We start from the raw sequence: 23,397 nt of genomic DNA, 5'->3' as shown, positions 1-23,397 counted from the left end.
GTGGTGAACTGGAGACAGTGGCAGAAAGTCCAGGGTACCCAGCTGCCAGTACTGGGGCTCAGCAGGCTGCAGGACACACGGAAATTCCCAGCTGCTCACCAGTGCTGCTGACAGACATCAGGGTTTCTTGAGATGCCACTGCTGGTCAGAAGGCTACGTGCAGCAAAACATCTGCCCGCGTGATGAGGCCTAAAGCAGAAAAACACAGTTAAAAAAGCATCCACGTGCACAAGGGAACCCTCCGGCTTCTCCCCCCAAAATCAACCGCATCCTTAGATGAAGCAAACTGAGGCTTCAGCAACAAGCCCAAGAACTTACGACTTGTGCTCCTGACCACCTATTTTCAGTGCATGTTGCAAATGCTCTCAGGCAGCTCACTACCCTGATCCAGGTTTTAGAAAGCTGCACAACTACAAACCTCCTCCACTTACACCCTGAGCCACAGAAAAGCACACACAGGGCAAGTGGGATGTGCTAACACCCTGGTTAAGACATTCGCTGCTCACTGGGCTGCTCCAGGTAGTTGCACTGGCATGAAAAGGACACTTTGTATCAGCAGCACATCACACCTTTGATGGTCGGGGTCCACTACAAAGATGGTTTCCATTCTGTCACATCCTCTGAGCTTCAACAGCTGGCAGAGCTGGTTCACCCAGGGTCTCGGTACCACCCAGGCACATCACCTGCAGTCCAGCAGTACAGCTGAAAAGACCGTGATGGCCTGCGTTAACACACTGGCACGCAGCTGGGATGTAAATACTGCCAAATCATCTCTCAGTTGCAGCAGAGTACCAAATTTAGCAAAATTAGCCTTACTTCTGATGAAGCTTTCCTTACAGACAGCTCATCTTCTTTGTTTATAAACTATAGTAAAGACCTGCTCTAGCATGAAGACTCAAACCCTGCCGGCAATGAAGCAGCCGTTCAGACAAGCTGCACTATTTTTTCCCTCATTCCTCCTTCCTTCACAGAAATCAATCCCTACCAAAAGTACCAAAAGCTCTGCACAAAGACTGCACAGAAAAGCCAACTGCAAGTGCCTTTACCTGCTACTATTTTATCAGGCAGCGTTCTGGGAAGAAACTAGCTTTTCCCGCTAGCTTTGCTACAGCTTCACTGCCTTTGAAGACAACGCTTGTTACATTTACCAAGCCAAGGCAACCTCATAGCTCAGCAAAATCATGCTTCCTGTAAGAAACCTTCACCATAAGGTGAAGACAGGCACGCTATAGGAACAAGTTACTCTCAAGAGACTCTTTCAAGCGCTCTTCCCTGTGCTTACCAAAGTTCACAGAGCATTAGAAAACAACAATGAAAAAGCAGGGCTCTCTCTCCCGTTGACAGAGCCCATTATACCACGTGTTCAGTCCAACTCCAGTGTGAACCCCAGAATAAGAAATGCAGTCTTCAAGTGTCTGGAAAAAAAAGGAAGAGCTTTGAAGTGGCAAGACCAGAGAATGTTCATGAAAGCAGCACCGGCACCCAAGTACACATGCCTTATCACAGACCACCCACCCTATTACCAAAGTGAGTGATGCCATCAGTATACTTGCAGCTCAGGGTCTTATGATCATGAATTAGTGCCAGCAAAGTCAGCTGGAACTGGAGACAGGAAGGAAACCAGATGCAATCGGTCTGATTTCATTCAAGCTCAAGTAAGTTCAATTTCACATTGACTAGGATTCACAACAGGTGCCAGGCAACAGCAGGACACAGATTCTCCAAGAAAAGCACAGGCAGCAGGACAGGTGAGAGAGAGGGGAAAAGGGACAGGAAGGCAGGACAAAGGCAAAGACAGGCAAAAATAAGAGATGGGGAGCAGGACAGAGTTGGAGGTAAGAAAGCCAGGGCTGGGCAGCAGGACAGAGAGATGGAAGGACAAACAACACACTGTGCTGCTGACTGAGAAATACCAGCGACAGAGAGCAGGACAGAGTCGTGGTGGTGGGGAGCCCTAAGAGGAAGTATGACAGAAAAATGGGGGGGACAGGGCAAAGACAGGGAGCAGGAGGGAAACAGAGAAAATGAGAGGGACGGAGCAGGGCAGAGGCAGAGAAAGAAGGGAAAGAAGAGAAAGGCAGCAGAACTAAAAGAAAGAGAGAAAAGAGCAGGGACGGAATGCAAGACAAAGTGATGGATCAGAAAATCCTGATGGGCTTCAGGCTCAAGATGAAGGAATGAAAAAAATGGGAATTCAGTCAGCGGATTGGAGCTAGCCCAGCGAGAGCCGCAGCCGGCACGCTACAGCGATATCGAGCTTCTACCGAGATTAGGAAAATCAGAGGGGATAGTGCAGAGCCATCGCGATTCCCGACATTTCTCGACATTTCCTGATTCCCGAAGTCCCAGCAGCCCTTGCGAGAGAGCGGCTGACGTGGCGGGGGGCGTTCCCACCGTGACGGCGACCACCCCCCTGCCCCTTGACTTGAAAGAGCCTTTGAGAGGGCAGCGACACGTCGCTGCCCAGCAGGCCCAGGGAAGAACAGGGAGGTCGTTTTGCTGACCAATATGGTCCAGGGAAGAACAGGGATGTCATTTTGCTGACCAATATGGTCGTCTCCAGGAAGAGAGCTAGCAGTAAGAGGACTGTAGCAACTCAGACAGAGACCCTGACCCTAACCATGGCTGTTCAGGTCTCTAGATGCAGGGAGTGCCAGAGCCTGCTACTGCTGGGGGAGGAAGGGCAGCATTCCACCTGTGTCAGGTATGAGCAGGTAGAAGATCTGCTTAGCTTGGTGGCTAAACTTAAGGAGGAGGTTGAGACGCTGAGGATCATCAGGGAGTGTGAAAGGGAGATCAACTGGTGGAGTAACTCCCTGGCTGGCCAGTTGGAACGGCTCCAGGGAGGTACCCCCCAAAAGGGGATGGACCCCCTGCCCTCACAGACAGAGGGGGGTGGCCTGAGACAGCCCCCGCCCTGTAGCTGTCGCCCAGAGGTAGGGGACCAAAAAGATGATGAGGGTTGGAAGCGAGTTCTAGTTTGGCATCGTGGGCAGCCCTCCTCCCTTCCTGCCCCGCTTCCCCAGGTGTCCCTCCATAATAGGTTTGAGGCCCTGGATCTTGAAGGAGAGGTAGGTGAGGATGTGGTGCAAGGCCCACCTACAAGGCCACATAGGAAAAAGCGGTCGACTTCACACCTCAAGACTGCCTCTGGTAAGAAAGAAAGAAGGGTCATTGTAGTAGGTGATTCCATTCTGAAAGGAACAGAGGGCCCGATATGCAGAGTTGACCCTCATCATAGGGAAGTGTGTAGTCTGCCTGGAGCCCGGATCAGGGATATCACCAGGGCGCTCCCCAACCTGGTGCACCCGACAGACTACTACCCGCTGCTGGTCTTCCAGACAGGTGAGGGGGAAGCTGCTTCCCGCAGTCTGAGGGGGATGAAGAAAGACTAGGGCCTTGGGGCGGATGGTGAGAGACTCTGGGGCTCAAGTGATCTTTTCCTCACTCCTTCCATCTTCCATTGATGATGTGGGACTGAATGGGAAAATTCAGTCCATAAACTATTGGCTTCGAGGCTGGTGCTGTAGGCAGGGCTTTGGATTCTTTGATAACGGCTGGTTTTATAGGGCACCAGTCTGGACATTGGCATGTGGGAAAGGTTTATCTCACAGAGGCAAAAGGATGCTGGGGCACGAATTAGCAGGGCTCATTTGGAGAGCTTTAAACTAGATTCGAAGGGGGATGGGGTTGTAGCTGGGCTTGCCTCAGTGGGACAGCGCTCCAGAATTGATGATGACTGAGAGGCCTCCTGTAAGCTTAGCTTGCTCCCTGAAATGTCTGTACACCAATGCGCACAGCATGGGAAATAAGCAGGAGGAGCTAGAAACCTGTGTTAAGTCAGGAGATTATGACCTGGTGGGCAATTACAGAGACGTGGTGGGACAGCTCACATGACTGGAATATAGTCATGGAGGGCTATGTCCTTTTCAGGAAAGACAGGCCAGCCAGGCGGGGTGGTGGGGTTGCTCTTTATGTGCGAGAGCAGCTACAATGCGTTGAGTCCTGTCCGGGGACAGATGATGAGCGAGTCGAGAGTCTGTGGGTGAGAATTAAGGGGCAGGCTGGCAGGGGCGATACTGTTGTGGGGGTCTGTTATAGGCCACCGGATCAGGGTGAGGAAGTTGACGAGGCCTTCTACAGGCAGCTGAGAGCGGCCTCACAGTCACAGGCCATGGTCGTCGTGGGGGATTTTAACTTCCCTGATGTTTGCTGGAAGGACTACTCGGCAACCCAGCTGCAGTCCAGGAGGTTCCTCCAGTGTGTGGATGATAACTTCCTCATGCAAATGGTGGATGAGCCAACCAGAAGAGGTGTGCTGCTGGATCTCATCCTCACTAACAAGGAGGGTCTGGTTGAAGGTGTGAAGGTTGAGGGCTGCCTTGGTTGCAGCGACCACGAGATGGTGGAATTCAGGATCTTGTGTGGTAGGGTCAGTAGAATAGCAAGTAGAATCGCAACCCTGGACTTTAGCAGGGCAAACTTTGGCCTCTTCAAGCAATTGCTAGGGGAAATGCCGTGGGCTAGGCTGCTTGAAGGGAAAGGGGCCCAAGATAGTTGGTTGACGTTCAAGGACTGCTTTTTCCGAGCTCAAGATCGGAGCATCCCGACACGTAGGAAGTCAAGGAAGAGGGTCAGGAGACCTGCGTGGCTAAATAGGGAATTGCTCGGTATGCTCAAGTGGAAGAGGAGAGTTTACAGGTCATGGAAAGAAGGGCTGGCCACTTGGGAAGAATATAAGGCTGCTGCTAGAGGATGTAGGAAAGCTGCTAGGATGGCTAAGGCCTCCTTGGAATTAAAGCTGGCAAGAGAGGTCAAGGACAGCAGAAAGAGCTTTTTCAAATACATGGCAGGTAAAACTAACACCAGAGGCAATGTAGGCCCGCTGATGAACGGGACGGGTGCCCTGGTGACAGAAGATACAGAGATGGCAGAGTTACTGAATGACTTCTTTGTCTCTGTCTACTCTGCCGGAGGCAGTCCTGAAGAGCCCTGTACCGCTGAGACCTCGGATGAAGATAGGTCAACGGAGCGGTCTGCCTTAGTCGATGAGGAATGGGTTAAAGACCAGTTGAGCAATCTGGATATCCATAAATCCATGGGTCCAGATGGGATGCACCCGCGGGTGCTGAGGGAACTGGCTGAGGTCATTGCTAGACCGCTCTCCATCATCTTTACCAAGTCTTGGGAAACGGGAGAGGTGCCTGAGGACTGGAGGAAAGCAAATGTCACTCCTGTCTTCAAAAAGGGCAAGAAGGAGGACCCGGGTAACTATAGACCGGTTAGCCTCACCTCCGTTCCTGGGAAAGTGATGGAACACCTTGTCCTTGGTGCCATCTTAAGGCATATCAAGGATAAGAGGATTATGAGGGGCAGTCAACATGGCTTCACCAAGGGGAAGTCGTGCTTGACCAATCTCGTAGCCTTTTATGAGGAAATAACACGGTGGATGGATGATGGTAGAGCGGTGGATGTGGTCTACCTTGACTTCAGCAAAGCGTTTGACACGGTCTCCCACAGCATCCTTGCGGCTAAATTGAGGAAGTGTGGTCTGGATGATAGGGTAGTGAGGTGGACTGTGAACTGGCTGAAGGAGAGAAGCCAGAGAGATGTAGTCTATGGGGCGGAGTCTAGTTGGAGGCCTGTATCTAGTGGAGTGCCTCAAGGGTCGGTACTGGGACCAGTATTATTTAATATATTCATCAACGATTTAGATGAGGGAATTGAGTGTACTATCAGCAAGTTTGCTGATGACACTAAGCTGGGAGGGGTGGCTGACACGCCAGAAGGCTGTGCTGCCATCCAGCGAGACCTGGACAGGCTGGAGGGTTGGGAGGCCACATCAGTTTCAGGACCAGTATTATTTAATATATTCATCGATGATTTAGATGAGGGAATTGAGTGTACTATCAGCAAGTTTGCTGATGACACTAAGCTGGGAGGGGTGGCCGACACGCCAGAAGGCTGTGCTGCCATTCAGCAAGACCTGGACAGGCTGGAGAGTTGGGTGGGGAATAACTTGATGAAATATAACAAGGGAAAGTGTAGAGTCCTGCATCTGGGCAGGAACAACCCCAGGTTCCAGTATAGGTTGGGGAACGACCTGTTAGAGAGCAGTGTAGGGGAGAGGGACCTGGGGGTCCTAGTGGATGACAGGGTGACCATGAGCCGACACTGTGCCCTTGTGGCCAAGAAGGCCAATGGCATCCTGGGTTGTATTAGAAGGGGGGTGGTTAGTAGGTCGAGAGAGGTCCTCCTTCCCCTCTACTCTGCCCTGGTGAGACCGCATCTGGAATATTGTGTCCAGTTCTGGGCCCCTCAGTTTAAGAAGGACAGGGACCTGCTGGAGAGAGTCCAGCGCAGGGCAACTAAGATGATTAAGGGAGTGGAGCATCTCCCTTATGAGGAAAAACTGAGGGAGCTGGGTCTCTATAGTTTGGAGAAGAGGAGATTGAGGGGTGACCTTATTACTGTATATAAATATATAAAGGGGGAGTGTCACGAGGATGGAGCCAGGCTCTTCTCAGTGGCAAACAATGATAGGACAAGGGGAAATGGGTACAAACTGGAACACAAGAGGTTCCACTTAAACTTGAGAAGAAACTTCTTCTCAGTGAGGGTGACGGAACACTGGAACAGGCTGCCCAGGGAGGTTGTGGAGTCTCCTTCTCTGGAGACATTCAAAACCCGCCTGGACACGTTCCTGTGTAACCTTATCTAGGTGTTCCTGCTCCGGCAGGTGGATTGGACTAGATGACCTTCTGAGGTCCCTTCCAATCTCTAACATACTGTGATACTGTGAAATGTCATTCCTCCCAGAGTCCCCTCCTCCTTCCTGGGCCCCCCAGCCTCCTTGCTGGTGGGTGAGAGGCAGAAAAGGCCTTGGCTCCGTGAGCACTGCTCAGTGGTAACCAAACCACCCCTGGGTCATCAACACTGTTCTCTGGCTAAAGCCAAAACGTTTCACTGTATCAGCTACTGGGAAGAACATTAACTGTATCCCTGCTGAAACCAGGACACGCACTTACCAAGCAAGACTTTTAATTTTCCTGATGGCAACTGGCATCTTCAGCAGCTCCACCATAAACGCCTTCTCAGCTGTTTGCAAGAGCGAATCAAGTTCTTTCTTAATTTCCTAGATATTTTTCTTGGTTTTAAAACAAAACAGGCCCTTACCGCCATATGTGTTACATGTTTCCAAGTACCAGGACTGCTAGACCGCATTCAAAAGTAAAATAACAACGATTTACGCGGATAGTCTGACGCGGGAGCCCTCCCGAGGCTGACAGGAGCACGGAGCGCTCCGCGAGGGCAGCGCCTCAGCCCGCCCGTCACCGAGCTGACGCCCGCGCATTCCTCAAGCCCCGCCGGCCCCCAGGTTCCCCCCTCGCCGGCCCGAGAGCGGGCCCGGGAGCCGAGCGGAGCCCCTCAGGGAGAGGCGGGCCGTTTCCCGCTCCTCGCCGCCGGCCTTGGCCCGGCTCCAGCCCGGAGGCTCACCTCGCAGGGACCCAACGTTTTCCCCCCATCGGCCAGGCAAGGGCAGACATGCTGACGCCACCGGTACCGCCACAGTGCCCACTTCATCACCTATCAGGGCCGACGTCCTTCAGAGACCAGGGGCAGCCCCGAGGACCTTAGCACCATTCCTGATCCTACCCTACTGGTCGAAGTTGCTGAGGAAGAGTGCGATGCGCTGATTCATCGAATCATAAAATCAAGTAGGTTGGAAAAGACCTTTAAGATCATCAAGTCCAACTATTCCCCCAGCACTGCTAAGGCTACCACTAAACTATAACACTGAGGGCCTTGTCTACACTTTTTTTGAACACTTCCAAGGACATTTATTCCACCACTTCCGTGGGCAGCCTGTTCCAATGCCTGATTACCCTCTTTGTGAAGAATTTTTTCCTAATATCCAGTCTAAACCTCCCCTAGCACAGCTTGAGGCCATTACTTCTTGTCCTATTGCTTGTTACTTCATATCACAGAATCCCAAAGGCTGGAAGGGACCTCAAGAGATCATCTGGTCCAACCCCCCTGCAAGAGCAGGGTAACCTAGAGTACATCACACAGGAACTTGTCCAGGCGGGCCTTGAATATCTCCAATGTGGGAGACTCCACAACCCCCCTGGGCAACCTGTTCCAGTGCTCTGTCACTCTCACAGTAAAGAAGTTCTTCCTGATGTTAACGTGGAACCTTCTATGCTCCAGTTTACACCCATTGCCCCTTGTCCTATCACTGGATATCACTGAAAAAAGCCTAGCTCCATCATCCTGACACCCACCTGTTACATATTTGTAAACACTGATGAGGTCACCCCTCAGTCTCCTCTTCTCCAAGCTGAAGAGACCCAGCTCCTTCAGCCTCTCCTCATAAGGGAGGTGTTCCACTCCCTTAATCATCTTTGTGGCTCTGCACTGGACTCTTTCAAGCAGTTCCCTGTCCTTCTTGAACTGAGGGGCCCAGAACTGGATGCAATATTCCAGATGCGGCCTAACCAAGGCAGAATAGAGGGGGAGGAGAACCTCTCTTGACCTACTAACCACACCCTTTCTAATGCACCCCAGGATGCCATTTGCCTTCTTGGCCACAAGGGCACATTGCTGGCTCATGGTCATCCTCCTATCCACCAGGACCCCCAGGTCCCTTTCCCCTTCGCTACTTTCCAGCAGGTCAGTCCCCAGCCTGTACTGGTACATGGGGTTGTTCTTCCCCAGATGCAAGACTCTACACTTGCCCTTGTTGAATTTCATCAAATTTCTCCCCGCCCAACTCTCCAGCCTGTCCAGGTCTCGCTGAATGGCAACACAGCCTTTTGGTGTGTCAGCCACTCCTCCCAGTTTAGTGTCATCAGCGAACTTGCTGAGAGTACACTCGGTTCCCTCATCCAGGTCGTTGATGAAAATATTAAACAGCACTGGTCCCAGCACCAACCCCTGAGGGACTCCACTAGTCACAGACCTCCAGCGAGATTCTGCACCACTGACCACAACTCTCTGCCTTCTTCCTTCCAACCAGTTCTTGATCCACCTCACTACCTGATCATCAAGCCCACACTTCCTTAGCTTATCTATGAGAATGCTGTGGGAGACAGTATCAAATGCCTTACTGAAATCAAGAAAAACCACATCTACTGCTCTACCATCATCCCTCCACCTAGTCACTTCCTCATAGAAGGCTATAAGGTTGGTCAAACATGACTTCCCCTTGGTAAAACCATGTTGGCTGCTCTTAATGACCCCCTCATCCTTGATATGTCTAGAGATGGTGTCAAGAATAAGTTGTTCCATCACCTTTCCAGGGATGGAGGTAAGGCTGACTGGTCTATAATTACCCGGGTCCTCCTTCTTGCCCTTCTTATAGACTGGTGTGACATTTGCCATCCTCCAATCCTCAGGCACCTCTCCCGTTTCCCACGACTTACCAAAGATGATGGAGAGTGGCCTAGCAATGACCTCCGCCAGCTCCCTCAGCACCCGTGGGTGCATTCCATCCGGACCCATCGATTTATAGATGTCCAGATTGCATAGCTGATCCCTAACCCAATCCTCATCTACCAAAGCAAACTCCTCCTTTGTCCTGACTCCTTCTGGGGCAATAGGAATCTGGGGCCCCTGGGGAGAGTCTGCAGGAGTAAAGACAGAGGCAAAGAAGGCATTCAGCACCTTTGCCTTCTTTATATCCTCTGTCTCCAGGGCACCCACCTCGTTCAGCAGTGGGCCTATATTGCCTCTTGTGTTAGTTTTATTTGCTATGTATTTGAAGAAGCCCTTTCTATTGTCCTTAACCTGACTAGCAAGATTAAGTTCCAAGGAGGCCTTAGCTGTCCTAATTGCCTCCCTACATCCTCTAACAACTGTTCTATATTCCTCCCAAGTGGCCAGCCCCTCTTTCCATAATCCATAGATTCTCCTTTTCCACTTGAGTTTGCCCAGCAGCTCCTTGTTTAACCACGCTGGTCTCCTAGCTCCCTTACTTGATTTCCTGACCATTGGGATGCTCAGATCCTGAGCTTGGAAGAAGTGGTCCTTGAATGCTGACCAACTATCTTGAGTCCCTTTACCGCCTAGTACCCCTTCCCATGAGACTTCTCTTAGCAGTTGATTGAACAGGCCAAAGTTGGCCCTTTGGAAATCTGGAACTGTGGCCTTGCTAGGTATTCTATTCCTCCCACACAGGATCCTAAACTCCAGCATCTCATGGTCACTGCAGCCAAGGCTGCCATTGATCACCACCCCTTCAACCAAACCCTCCTTGCTGGTGAGTACTAAATCTAGCATTGCTCCTCTCCTAGTTGGTTTGTCCACCATTTGCATTAAGAAGTTATCATCAGTGCACTGGAGGAACCTCCTAGACTGAATTCTTGAAGGCTGTGTTAGTCTTCAAGAAAATATCAGGATAGTTAAAATCTCCCGTGAGGACTAAGGCATGTAGTCGCGAGGCTACTTCCAGTTGCCTGTAGAAAGCCTCATCAACTCCTTCATCCTGATCGAGAAGAGACTAACCCCCACATCACTACAACCTCCTTTCAGATAGCTGTAGAGAGTGATAAGGTCCCATGAGCCTTCTCCAGACTAACTCTCCTCCCCCCCCCAGTTCCTTCAACCAAGGGACATCCTACGTCACTCAAAAAAAAGCTGCAACAAAATCTGACTGACAATTCATAATATACATTATGAATTAAAATCAGACCATGATGCTCTTGTTTGTAAAACAATCAACCTACTCCCTCAAAAAACAGGAAAATGTTTCTGCTCCAGAAAACACTCAAATACTCAGTACAAATAAGAGAATAGCCTGCTTTGTTTTCTTTTTTGTTTAGTGGTGCTGGCATATGCATGTGTGCATAGGGAAGCAGGACTAGTGTCCCTTTCCCTAAACTTAATTTCCTTTTGAATTACCAAACAAACACCGCTAAAGTCACCTGAGGTATCACTGCAAAAAGACAACATTATGTTGCTCTGCAAGTTTAATCTCAAACAAGCCATGTAAGACTTCTTTTAGAAGGAAACAACTGATAATACCAAACAAACCCCTCACCAAAGCTTTCGGGCCACAACTGATCAGCCTTACCTGACCGATTGCTCCCCTCTATGAAGAGAGAAGTCTGGCTTGCTTAGCTCCTGGTTACAACTCCTTACATAAAAAGATATAATTAATTATGAGCATAAAACATGCCTAAGACCATCTCTGTGTACAGAGAATAGTTTTGTGGTAACAAGTTTGACAAATTTCAAGTCCATAAATTGGAGTAATGCAGAAATTAATGATCAAGTAGATGGGTATGTAAATACTATTTGAACATGAAGTTTAATGCTTCATAGTTGTCCTGGGTTCAGCAGTAGCAGTTATTTTTCTCCTTCTTAGTAGCTGGTATAGTGCTGTGTTTTTTACTTTCAGCCTGGGAACAACGCTGATAACACCAATGGTTTTAGTAGTTGCTCAGTAATGTTTACTCTGACCAAGGACTTTCTGAGTCTCATGCTCTACCAGGGAGGAGGGGAAGTCAGAAGAAAACAGATACAGGACACCTGAACTAAAGTAGCCAAAGGGGTATTCCATACCACAGCACATCATGCCCAGTATATAAACAGGGGGGAGTTACCCAGAAGGGCTAGATCACTGCTCTGGTCAGGCTGGGTATCGGTTGGCGGGTGGCGAGTGGTTGTATTCTCTTCTCTTGTTATTTCCCTTATCATTATTATTATTATTGGTGGTAGGAGTAGTGGTTTTGTGTTATACCTTAGTTACTGGACTGTTCTTATCTCAACCCATGGGAGTTACATTCTTTCGATTCTCCTCCCCATCCCTCTGGGAGCAGGGGGAAGAAGGGAGGGGAAGTGGGTGAGTGGCTGCATGGTTCTGGGGTGCCAGCTGAGCTTAAACCACGACAACAGTGCAATCCAGCAAGTGCGGCTTCAGTGACATAGGAATTGGAGAACTATTACTTTTTTTTTTTTTTTAACATGTGCTTTATTATTTGGAAGTCTCATACATCTGAAGTACGTGTAGGAGAATCAAACTCAGAAGCATGCATTTGAAAGTAAGGATTGTCTGTTACTAATGAAATATTTCAAAGACGTTGAAAATAAGCATCTTTTCTTATGTTTACAGGATTGTACCACAAAAATGTACATTAACCTTATCTGAATACATACAAATATTGTGGATGGATAATAGAAATCATCACCCTTCCATATAAGATGCATCAGGAAAAATAGTTATCCCTTATAATGCCAGAAACATAAAAGGCACTATAATAGAATGTTTAGAAAAAACACAGTTGATGATATATTTTGATTTAAAAGTGGAAGAATTCTGGTGTCCTCAACCCAGACTTCTCTCCAGTATCTGAAGGGGGACTATAGGGATGCTGTGGAGGGACCCTTCATTAGAGACTGTAGTGACAGGACAAGGGGTAGGGGATTGAAACTTAAATGGAGGAAGTTTAGATTAGATATAAGGAAGAAATTCTTTCCTCTTATGGTGGTGAAGCACTGGAATGGGTTGCCCAGGGAGGCTGTGAATGCTCCATCCCTGGCAGTGTTCAAGGCCAGGTTGGATGAAGCCTTGGGTGGCATGGTTTAGTGTGAGGTGGGGTTGGAACTAGATGATCTTAAGGTCTTTTCCAACCCTATTTTATGATTCTATGATTCTATGATTCTATGATTCTGACCTCTTAGTATGGTTTTGCTTTCTGAATTTTTTTTATTAGTGCATATTAAGGATGTAGAGAGTGCTAACAGATAAAAGGTTGTATTTATCAACAGATAGTAGTAACATAAGTGTTCTCAGTCTGCTGACCTCCAAAAAGTCCATTTCTACATGGATAAAAGAATTTTTTTATTATTTTTTTTCTCTAAGCCTTCATAGTAGCTTTGTCTATCAGTGTGCCATTTTAATTTATGAACCTGGAACCACTGGTAGGTGACTGAGAAGTACCAAATTCTTCTCACAGACTTCAGTAAAGAATTGTGAGAAGTACATCAACTGCTAAAGCTATGTCATAGACCAGTGGCTGCTGTTGCAAGGACAGTTATGGTCAACATCTCATCTTTCGCACATAATAGATTGGCACAGGCTTTATCCCTATGGTGATTCTCTAGCCCTTGGCTTTAGTAACCTGGATCAGCACAGGAAGTTGAACCAGCTACAAAGGCAGCCTAACAAAGTGCTAGTAGACATAAAAATGGGTTTACTTCTAAATAACTTAAAAATAATGACAAGATGAAATGAGATATTCTTAATGATTAAACATTGTAAATGTTGAGCCTAAGGCCTGACAAATTCTAATCCTTTCATGGCTGAATACTGGAAGCTATCTTCTTTCAGTCCTTCATCAGTGCTAGAAGAAGGTGTTAATCTTCCAGCTCTAGAGAAACAGAAGCTTTCTTTTGTTGTTCAGGGAAACTGGCATAGATTAGTAGAGTAATATAGCTGTACTCCTAGATGGTGACCTTTTTTTTAATACTGGGTTTTAATAAGCACTCAGGGTCATCAGCCAGCAGTATGACTGTGGAAGATTTAAGTGAGCTGTACTGCTGTCTTGCACAAGCATAAAGATATTTTCCTTTAAATACCTTTTCCTTCATTAGAAAGCACCCCCAGCCTTTCTCCTGCTAAAGAACATTTGTTAGTCCTTGCCATTCAAGCAGGATTTTGGCCAGCTAATGGGTCTCTTGTGGTTCCAAACAAATGGTGTTCAATGTATATATAAGATATGAGCTAAAAGGAGACTCATGGAGTTGTTATGAAAGGAAGTGTTCAGTGCTCTTATGCTGGGATAGCGTGTTGAACAGCATGAACAAGAAGCTAATATTTCTCATCATGTTTTGGTTTCGTAAAAATAGGGTTCAAGGAGACACCATGTTCACTTCTCTGATCAGAACTGTATGTTCCAGTCATATTATTCTGTGATGGCAGGATTTCTTTTAACAGAATTTCAAAGGGATCTGTACATATCTGTCAAAGATTTTTATTTATTTTTTTTAATAAGCAAACTGTACCTACATTCTTCACTTCATATTTAACATCACCAAAAAAAAAAAAAAACCACAAACAATACCTATAATGTAGGTTTTTGAATTTTTGTTTAGTAGAATTTTAAGATGGGAAACACGTTCCTAGCTAAACAATTGCTCTTGGCATTTGTTTTGTCAAAAAAACTCACACAACAGTAGCATCTTCAATGAGCAACTCCTTTCCCCAGCCTATTGAGTCAAAAGTTCGTGACTATAGCTTCCAGTCAAGGCACAAAATCCTTTACTGAATCTGTCTTCTCACCACTTTTTGTTCATGTTCTTCCCTTTCCCTTAAAAAAAAAAAAAAAAAGCTGGTGTAACAACATATTCTATACCAGACATTAAATTTAATAGTCCAATAAGTTGTAGCAGTATTGGAAATTGGTTCTACCTATTTTGAATTTAGTTAAATTAGATGAAAAGCACATTCTCAGCATATTTTTGTTCATTTTCTGCATTCACCTTGAAGTGGAGGGGATGAGGAGAAAAAGCCACAGTAGTTTCATGCATATTTTTCAAGAAACTTTATGTGGAAGTCTTTCATTTTCTCCAGTAGGACCTTCAGCTTCTCTGCTGGAGGAAGAATGGTCATTCTGAAAAATAATATTTAAAGAAAAAAACAAAGCAACCCACGTTATCTTTAAAACAAACTAAAATGTGATCTTTGCACAGATCTTGATTAATCTTGGGACACAGCTAGTAATGTGTTAAGCTTAATATCTGTTTTGATGCGATTACCTTATTTCCTACATTTATGCTCTAATTGAACTATACTATTAAGCTAGAACAATTTGTTTCAATTGGTTAATATACAGGAATTCAAGAAATGCTATTTTCTGTGGAGTGATAAAGAAGGTTATAAGAAATTACAGCAACTCAGTTTCCATTTTTGCGGTAGTTCTGCCAATAACATATATTGTTTGAGCTTTAGAGGCAGGCAGTTATGAGTAAATACACATTTCTTTCTGAACTGAAAATATAATTCAGAAGCATTAAAACAATGCAACATCCCACACTGCAGTTTCTAGTCTGGTTTTGGTTTCAGGTTTTTTTTTCTGAATATTGAATATGTATGTAAGACCTGCAGAAAAAAATATTTTTCCCACACTTGGTAGAGGCATGGACTTGCACTACCTTGTTCCTGGAGCTGCATGCACCCAGATATCCAATACAAGTATCTGCATTGCAGAGCTTTCAAGCTAAAGTTACCCTCTGCTACTTTGCTTCAGACTGAGACAAAGGGGCACAAAATCACAAAATAGAATATAGAAACCTTTAGAATTAGTTTTAAGTAATGTTAAGTTTGATGGCTTTGTAACAGTAGCAATGGAAAATTACTGAGGTGCATGATACATAGAGAAAAAAAAGAGTACAGCTAGAGAACATACTGAGAATTCTCACAAGATAAATCGTTATAGTTGACACAGTTTTAAGAAAAACAGTCTAGAATAACAGGACACAGGGATAAGGAGTATCTGGGAACCGCAGGTGTCCAGGCTGGGCTACAGTTAAACTAACTGATAAGCAGGAGGATGGGAGGATTATTATGTCTCTGGTGCTAACGAAACAATTAAACTGGTATGAGCATCTACTGCGCGTGCTTCAAAGGCTGCCAGAAGTGATGAAGATTGTTGGAAGAAGTAAACGACCCTCAGAGACCACCACCACAATTCTGTATGCATGCGGGGAACTTTCTCAAAATGATTTGATGCGTTTTGTAGCCTCGTGAATATGTATGTATGCCCGGGGCAATAAAAGGACAGCTTGTGTGGCAATTGGGTGAGCAGCTAGGATTATCCCCCTGCTCCCGGGCCGTAATAAAGAATACCTGCTTGTCAGCTTGAAAACTGTTGGCAAATTTGTTCCTGGAGCTTTCTCCAAATCAATTTGGCAACCCAGATGGGACCGGCTCTGCTCAGCTGCAGGACCCGCTGAGGACAGGGCTCCCTAGGGCCCTCGGGAATTTTTCCCGGAGGGACCCCTCGACTCATTTGGATCACTGCGGGAGCAGACAAGGCCCATCTTCATAAAAGGTATTCTTTTCTTTTGTATAGTCTGTAAGGTGCAGGGGGCATCTTGCATAAAGACTAAATTGGTAATTGGGCTGGTTTGGTAAGCATACGCAAGGTTTGGAGGCCTTCCTTAAAACAAGATAGGAAATCTCGTAGGTAAAGGAATATACCAAGCTACTAGCATCCGTCTGGTATACACCCACAAGAAGCAGGGGGCTTCCTGTGGTTTGGGTCCTGCAAGACGCAGGGGGTGTCTTGTGAAAATGGTTTTGGATCTTGCTGGCATTTGATTTTGTGGCTTGTTACATTAAGGGTTTTGGTCTCAGTGTGGTATCAGTGACAGACTGTTATAACTAAGCAGGGGGCATCTTGTGGTTTGGGTCCTACAAGGCACTGGGGGTGCCTTGTGGAAATGGTTTTGGGTCCAGTGTGCTATCAACAGCCCATAAAGGATTTGATTCAGTGATGCTGTCAGCGTGGGTCCCTGAATAGGTTAGTAGAATCATCCTCCGATACAGTGGGCTGTTCAGTATGCTTCCCACAGTGGGATGCAGACAGGCTGGCCGGACACAAGAGTCTCATCCTTCTTGGGACACTGACAGGATGGTCAACTATAAAGGGTTCAAGGAAATCCCCCTATTAATGTTACAATATGGTCTGAGCCATAGGGGTTAGGAAGGATTGCTTTTGATTCTACTGGTATTCGTCTTATTTGGAGTGTGTCTGGGGGATCCCGTTTGTGTGTGTGTGAATGTGAGATTGATAATGGAAAATCAGCAGAGTGAAGAGACCTTGAAAAAGAGTCCTTTTGGGTGCATTTTTGCACACTGGAAAGAACTTGGAGGGTCTCCTGGGGGCTCTGTAAATAAGAAAACACTGGTAAAATATTGTAACCAATGGTGGCTTTTGTATACTTTGGAAGATCAGGAAAAATGGCCTAAAAATGGAACTCTGAACTATAATACAGTGCTACAGTTAATGTTGTTTTGAGGGGGCAAGGAAAATGGGATGAAGTAATGTAGGCAGATAAGTTTTTCACTTTAAGAAATCACATGGAATAACAGACTGAATGCAGAATTAATATAGCTCCGCCAGATCCCTTCATTTTGGGTTTGGAAAAGGACAGGGAAAAACTGAAAGCTAAGCTGGAGATGCTCAGCCTGTGATATTGGGGAAAGATGCTTAAAGTTAAAAAACAGTAATCAGGAAGATAGGTTGGAAAATCATGTACCACAGGTACCTCCCAGAGGAGCATCTGTCCTATCTGATATTGATAAGGAGGAAGAGATTTCTGTCACTGGCAACAAGCGGCACATCCACATTCAGAGTTAAGAAGGGGTTAAACCAGAAGTGCTGTTGCAGAGGCAGGCATCTGCAGCCCCTGCAGAGCAGGGTGAGCAGCTGTGAGGAAAAAAAAAAAGGGAAAACCAAGGGGGAAAGGAGGGGAGCTCGAGCAGCTCCAGTGTTTGAGCGTGGGAGGAGGGATGTCGGGAGGAGGTGGGGGAGTGGGCTCCTCTTCTGTGGGACCGGATCGGTGTGCGTGCTATGGGGAGTTTGGACGCTGGAAGTGAGACTGCCCTGGGGGGGGGGGCAGTGCCATGGGGTGGCTCCGGTGACTGAACTGGAACTAAACTGATGGGGACCTGGGGAATCTACCCTAGCAGATCCACTGGTTACATTAAAACTAGGGACTAAGAGAAATAAAGTGGAATGTTAGTGGATACAGGAGCAACTTATTTGGTGTTAAATCGGAGAGAAAAGAATTCGGTACAGATGTGGGAGCTACTGGCCACCAAGAGAAAAAAAAAAAAAAAGAGGCATTCTTTCTGAAACCTTTAAAGTACAAATTGGGAAAACAAATAGGAATGCATAAATTTTTCTGCATGCCAAATTCCCTAAAATCTTTATTAGGGCGAGAAGCAACATTTAAGGAAGGCAAAATGGAATTCAGAGTTAAAAACAATCAATTAATTGCAGTTTTGAGTTTATCTTTAATTCAACAGAAAAGCAAAAAGGAGGACCTCCCTGAAATAGAAGAAATCGTTAATCAGGTATATGTGGGAGTATGGGCATCTGAAGTTCCAGGTAAGGCGAAAAATGCTTTGCCTGTTAAAGTGGAAATAAAAAGGGGGGCCTACCCAATTAGAATAAAACAGTATCCCTTAAAATTAGAAGATCAAAGGGAATAAAAAAAAATGATAAATTTTAAAATATAGATTATGAATTGAATGTGAATCAGAATATAATACTCCTATCTGGACTGTAAAGAAATATGATGGGATAAGTTGCAGATTGATTCACAATCTCAGGGCAATCAACAAAATTGCAGAAGATATTCGTCCAGTAGTAGTTAATTCATATGACTGATTGACTAAACTGAATAATAATCAGAAAGGGTTTGCCATCCTGGATTTAAAGGACCCTTTCTTTTGCTTACCGTTGGCCAAAGAAAGCCACAATTATTTGCTTTCGAATGGGAAAATCCTGACACAGGAAGGGAAACTCAATTAACTTGGACAGTATTACCTAAAGGGTTAAAAAAAAAACAAACACAAAAAAAACAACAAAACAGTCCAGCAATTTTTGGAAATCAGCTAGCATGAGAACTAGAATCATGGAAGCCACCTATTCAAACAGGGGACTCTTGTTACAATATGTGGATGACCTGTTAATTGCTACAGAAACAAAGGAAGAATGTATCCAGTGGACAGTGGAATTATTAAATTTTCTGGGACTGAATGGTTATCGGGTATCCAGACAAAAGGCCCAACTAACCCAAACCCAAGTTTCCTACCTAGGATATGAAATAACAGGAGGACAGAAAGAACTTGGAACTGCTAGAAAAGAAGCCATTTGCAAGACTCCATGACCATCGACCGTCAAGGAGCTCCGGACATCCCTGGGAATGACTGGATGGTGCAGACTTTGGATCCATGATTATGGTGTTCTGGTAAGACCACTATATGAACTGTTGAAAGGAAACTCTCCCTCTTTAGAATGGACTGATACAGCAGAGGGGGTTTTTAGAAATTTAAAAAACAGAGCTAATGAGTACTGCAGCTCTGTGACTCCTGGATGTGACTAAATCCTTTTGGCTATATTCCTGTGAAGAACAGAAAATAGCTTTGGGGGTCCTTGGTCAGAAACTAGGACCCTACAGAAGGGCAGTGGCCTATTTTTCAAAACAGCTGGATGAAGCGAGCAAGGGATGGCCTAGATGCCTAAAAGCTATGGCAGCAGTCATCACGAATATTGAAGAGGCTTGCAAATTCACTTTGGGACAAAAGATTACTGTACTAGTGTCCCATGTGGTATCTGCAGTCCTGGAGCAGAAATGAGCCCACTGGTTATCTCTTTGATGTTTTTTTTTTAAATACCAGGCCACCATTGTAAAACAGGAAGATACAGAAATTGTGGTCACTAACGTTGTGAATCCAGCATCCTTTTGCAGGAACAATCGACAGAACCACTGACACACGACTGCTTGACCACCATAGAGACTGTATATTCGAGCCGACCAGACTTGAAAGAAAACCCTCTGGAAGATGCTGATTCTTGGTTTACTGATGGTAGCAGCTTTATGAAAAATGGCAAACGAAAGGCAGGATATGCTGTCACCACCACTTCACAGGTAATAGAAGCTAAACCTTTACCTGCAAACACCTCTGCACAGAAGGCAGAAATAATAGCATTAACAAGAGCCCTGGAATTGGCTAAAGGTAAAAGGATAAATATCTGGACTGATTCTAAATATGCATTTGGTGTGGTGCATGCACATGGTGCTATCTGGAAAGAACGAGGACTTTTGAATACACAAGGGAAACAGATTAAACATGCTACAGAAATTTTACAGTTACTGAAAGCTGTTCAGCTACCTGAAGAAGTAGCTATTATGTACTGTAAAGGACATCAACAAGGTGACTCTGATCAGGAAACTGGAAATAATTTGGCTGATTTTGAAGCCAAACGAGCAGCTGAACAATCTCAAATCATGTCCTTAATCCCTGATGGCAAACTAACAATTGAAAAATCTAAACCTAGGTACTCAAAAGAGGATAGAAAATTGATTGAGGATCTAGAGGGACAGGAAAATAAAGAGGGTTGGGCTCAAATACCTGATGGTCGAATTGTAATTCCCTATTACCAGCTCTGGAAGTTAGTTCAGGAAGAACATAATAAAACTCATTGGGGTAGCAATTCTTTATATAAATATTTAAACAAATTGTAGGAAGGAATCTATACACCACAGTTCAATTAGTGACAAAACAATGTCAGCCATGTCTTAAGAATAATCCTAAAACTGAAAATAGAAATCAAATTGGGACAATTGGGAGAGGAGCTTATCTGGGACAGCAGTGGAAAATAGATTTTTCTGAATTACCAAGAAAAGGGGGTTATCAATATTTGCTGATGTTAACAGATACTTTTTCAGGCTGGCCAGAAGCATTCCCTTGTACAATAAATAATGCAAGACAAGTTATTAAAACATTATTTAACGAGATAATACCTCGCTTTGGTGTACCAGAGGCAATTTCTTCCGACCGAGGCTCACACTTTAGTGCAAAATTCTGACAAGAAATTAGCAAAAATTAGAAATTGATTGGCAACTACATGTTCCATACAGGCCTCAGGCCAGTGGGCAAGTAGAAAAGATGACCCATCTGATTAAACAACAAATTAGTAAAATATGTCAGGAAATGAATTTATATTGGTACCAAGGTTTACCACTGGCTCTATTAAAAATTTGAACTAAACCTCGGTCGAAAGAAAAGGTTAGCCCATTTGAAATTTTGTATGGAAGATCATATTAGTCCCAGTTTAAAGGAGAAAGTCTTCAGGAAGAGGGAGAAGGCTATCTCTGACAGTTTCAGATCCATCCGGGAAAACTATTGGAGGAGATAAATAAGAGAATAGTAGGGACAAGAGCAAGAGGTCTGGATTATCTTTGGATTATCCTTTCAGATCTGGAGACTGGGTTTATGTTAAGAATTTTTCAGGAGATCCTCTACAGAAGTGGAGAGGACCGTACCAGATATTATTGACCACCTTTACGGCAGTGAAGATAAAGGAACAACCTGTTTGGATACATTATTCAAGAATAAAGAAAGCACCAGAGCCAGAGAAGACATGGTGGATCGAACCTTCAAGACACCTACGTATGAAATTGCATCAGTCATTATTTGGACTCATATGATAACTGGCGCACAAGGTTGGGGCCAGAATTTATACCTGAAATTAGTGCAGAATGTTACTGTTTTTAATCGTAGTGACTGTTGGGTGCGTGCACAGTTGCCTAAATCAGGAGAAAGCCTGGATCTCCCATGAATTGGAGTTCCAATTCCTAACACTGTCTCATGGACAGATTTCTCCTGGTTGAGGCAACTGTTTGCAGGAATATTGATGCTAATTATTTTAATATAGATTACTTGTGGTATGATACAATGTTCCCTCTGTTGCTGTAAACGGTCTACGATAAATTATGAAGATTGGAAAAGGAATGAAATTAAGCACCAAGTAGAAATGGGAAATTATTTCAAAAAGACTTTTGATGTTAATGGTAATATATAAAATGTTGTAGAAGAATTTGCAAACGGACAGAAAAAGGGGGTAATTTGAGACAAAGGGCCACAAAATCACAAAATGGAATATAGAAACCTTTATAAGTAGTTTTAAGTAATGTTAAGTTTGATGGCTTTGTAACAGTAGCAATGGAAAATTACTGAGGTGCATGATACATAGGGAAAAAAATACAGATAGAAAACATACTGAGAATTCTGACAAGATAAATCACTATAGTTGACAAAGTTTTAAGAAAAAGTCTAGAAGAACAGGACACAGGGATAAGGAGTATCTGGGAATGGCAGGTGTCTAGGATGGGCTACAGTTAAACTAACTGATAAGTAGGAGGATTATTATGTCTCTGGTGCAAACGAACCAATTAAACTGGTATGAGCATCTACTGCACGTGCTTCAAAGGCTGCCAGAAGTGATGAAGATTGTTGGAAGAAGTAAACGAGCCTCAGAGACCACCACCACCACAATTCTGTATGCATATGGGGAACTTTCGGGAAAATTATGTAATCCATACATAGCCTCATGAATATGTATGTATGTCCAGGGACTATAAAAGGATGGCTTGTGTGGCAATTGGGGGACACACGTTAGGAGGAGCTATCCCCCGTGTCTCCCGGCGCCGCAATAAAGAATACCTGCTTGTCAGCTTGAAAACTTTGTTGGCATGTTTGTTCCTGGAGTTTTCTCCCAGTCAAGACCAAACAAGATTAAAATCCATTATAAATTCTATCTATCAGTGGCTCAGCTTACATAAATTCCTGTTTGTTGGAAGCAGAAGTAATAAAGTTTATGTTCACAGTTTTGGAATTAGAAGTTTTAGTCCAACATCTTGTTTTGCTAAAGCGAAGAATTATTGTCCTGGGTCCACCTGTAAAAAATATTTTTCTTCTTCTTAGTAGCTGGTGCAGTGCTGTGTTTATGACTCGAGTTTGAGAACAATGCTGACACATCAATGTTTTAGTTGTTGATAACTAATGCTTACCCCAGTCAAGGACTTTTCAGTCTCTCATGCTCTGCCAGTGAGGAGGGGCATAAGAAGCCAGGAGGAAGCAGAAACAGGACACCTGATCCAAATTAGCCAAAGGAATATTCCATACCACAGCACATCACGCCCAGTATATAAACTGGGGACAGTCACCGAAAGGCCCAGATCGCTCCTTGGGTGGGGCTGTGTATCGGTCAGCGGGTGGTGAGCAATTGTATTGCGCATCACTTGTGTTTATTGTTTTCTTTTCCTTTTCCCCTTTTATTTTTATATTCTCTTCCCTTGTTATTTCCCTCATTATTTTTATTTTTATTATTATTAGTGGCAGCAGTAGTAGTTTCGTATGGTACCTTAGTTATTGGACTGCTCTTAACTTGTGGGATTTACATTCTTTTGATGCTACTCCCCATCCCTCAGGAGCTGAAGAAGGGGTGGAGTGAGTGAGCAGCTGCATGGTTCTGAGTTACCAGCTGAGCTTAAACCATGACAGTCCTTTGTGGCATGCAGCGTGGGGCACAAAGGGTTAAGATAACAACAGATCTGGCCAGATTGTGTTAAAACATATTTCTGATAAGCATTCAGTGTTTTGGATCAATAGTCACTTATCACACTGTTGATTTATTTGATCTCAGAGTTGATGTGCTTGGTCTCAGAGTTTAAGCATGTCACACCTTACATGCAGCCAGTGTTTGTTGTTTCAGTGCTTATCAGTTTTGGGGCCTGAGCTAAAGTTCTCATTTCGCTGTATTTGATGGTAATGACTTGTAATACAGTAGAATCATTGATCATGAAATTGATCTGGTA

General features: G+C 44.9%; 2 protein-coding genes across 3 annotated transcripts in view; both read right to left on the bottom strand.

Moving 5' to 3' along the window:
• Window positions 1-23,397, bottom strand: part of LOC133219081 (E3 ubiquitin-protein ligase RBBP6-like) — a 65,605-nt gene that overhangs the window by 5,652 nt on the left and 36,556 nt on the right. Inside the window, exon 2 of one of the 2 annotated variants that reach the window (XR_009727349.1) lies at window positions 16-189. The exons of the other annotated variant lie outside the window; for it this stretch is intronic. The gene's annotated coding sequence lies outside the window, so the exon portion shown is untranslated. Of the gene's footprint in view, window positions 1-15; window positions 190-23,397 lie in introns of those variants that run through there. 2 annotated transcript variants of the gene reach the window in all.
• The window catches only part of LOC133219080 (alanine aminotransferase 2-like), a 42,885-nt gene continuing 33,837 nt past the window's right edge, over window positions 14,350-23,397 (bottom strand). Inside the window, exon 11 of the mRNA XM_061366127.1 lies at window positions 14,350-14,615. Within this exon, the coding sequence (XP_061222111.1) occupies window positions 14,525-14,615 (91 nt within the window). The 3' untranslated portion in view covers window positions 14,350-14,524. The remainder of the gene's footprint in view (window positions 14,616-23,397) is intronic.

Source organism: Neopsephotus bourkii, unplaced genomic scaffold, assembly GCF_033783945.1.
Source record: "Neopsephotus bourkii isolate Nb327-2 ecotype Australia unplaced genomic scaffold, CSIRO-AGI_Nbou_v1 NB_1306, whole genome shotgun sequence".
Taxonomy (NCBI): Eukaryota; Metazoa; Chordata; class Aves; order Psittaciformes; family Psittacidae; genus Neopsephotus; species Neopsephotus bourkii.
This window is presented reverse-complemented; position numbering and strand designations above follow the sequence as displayed.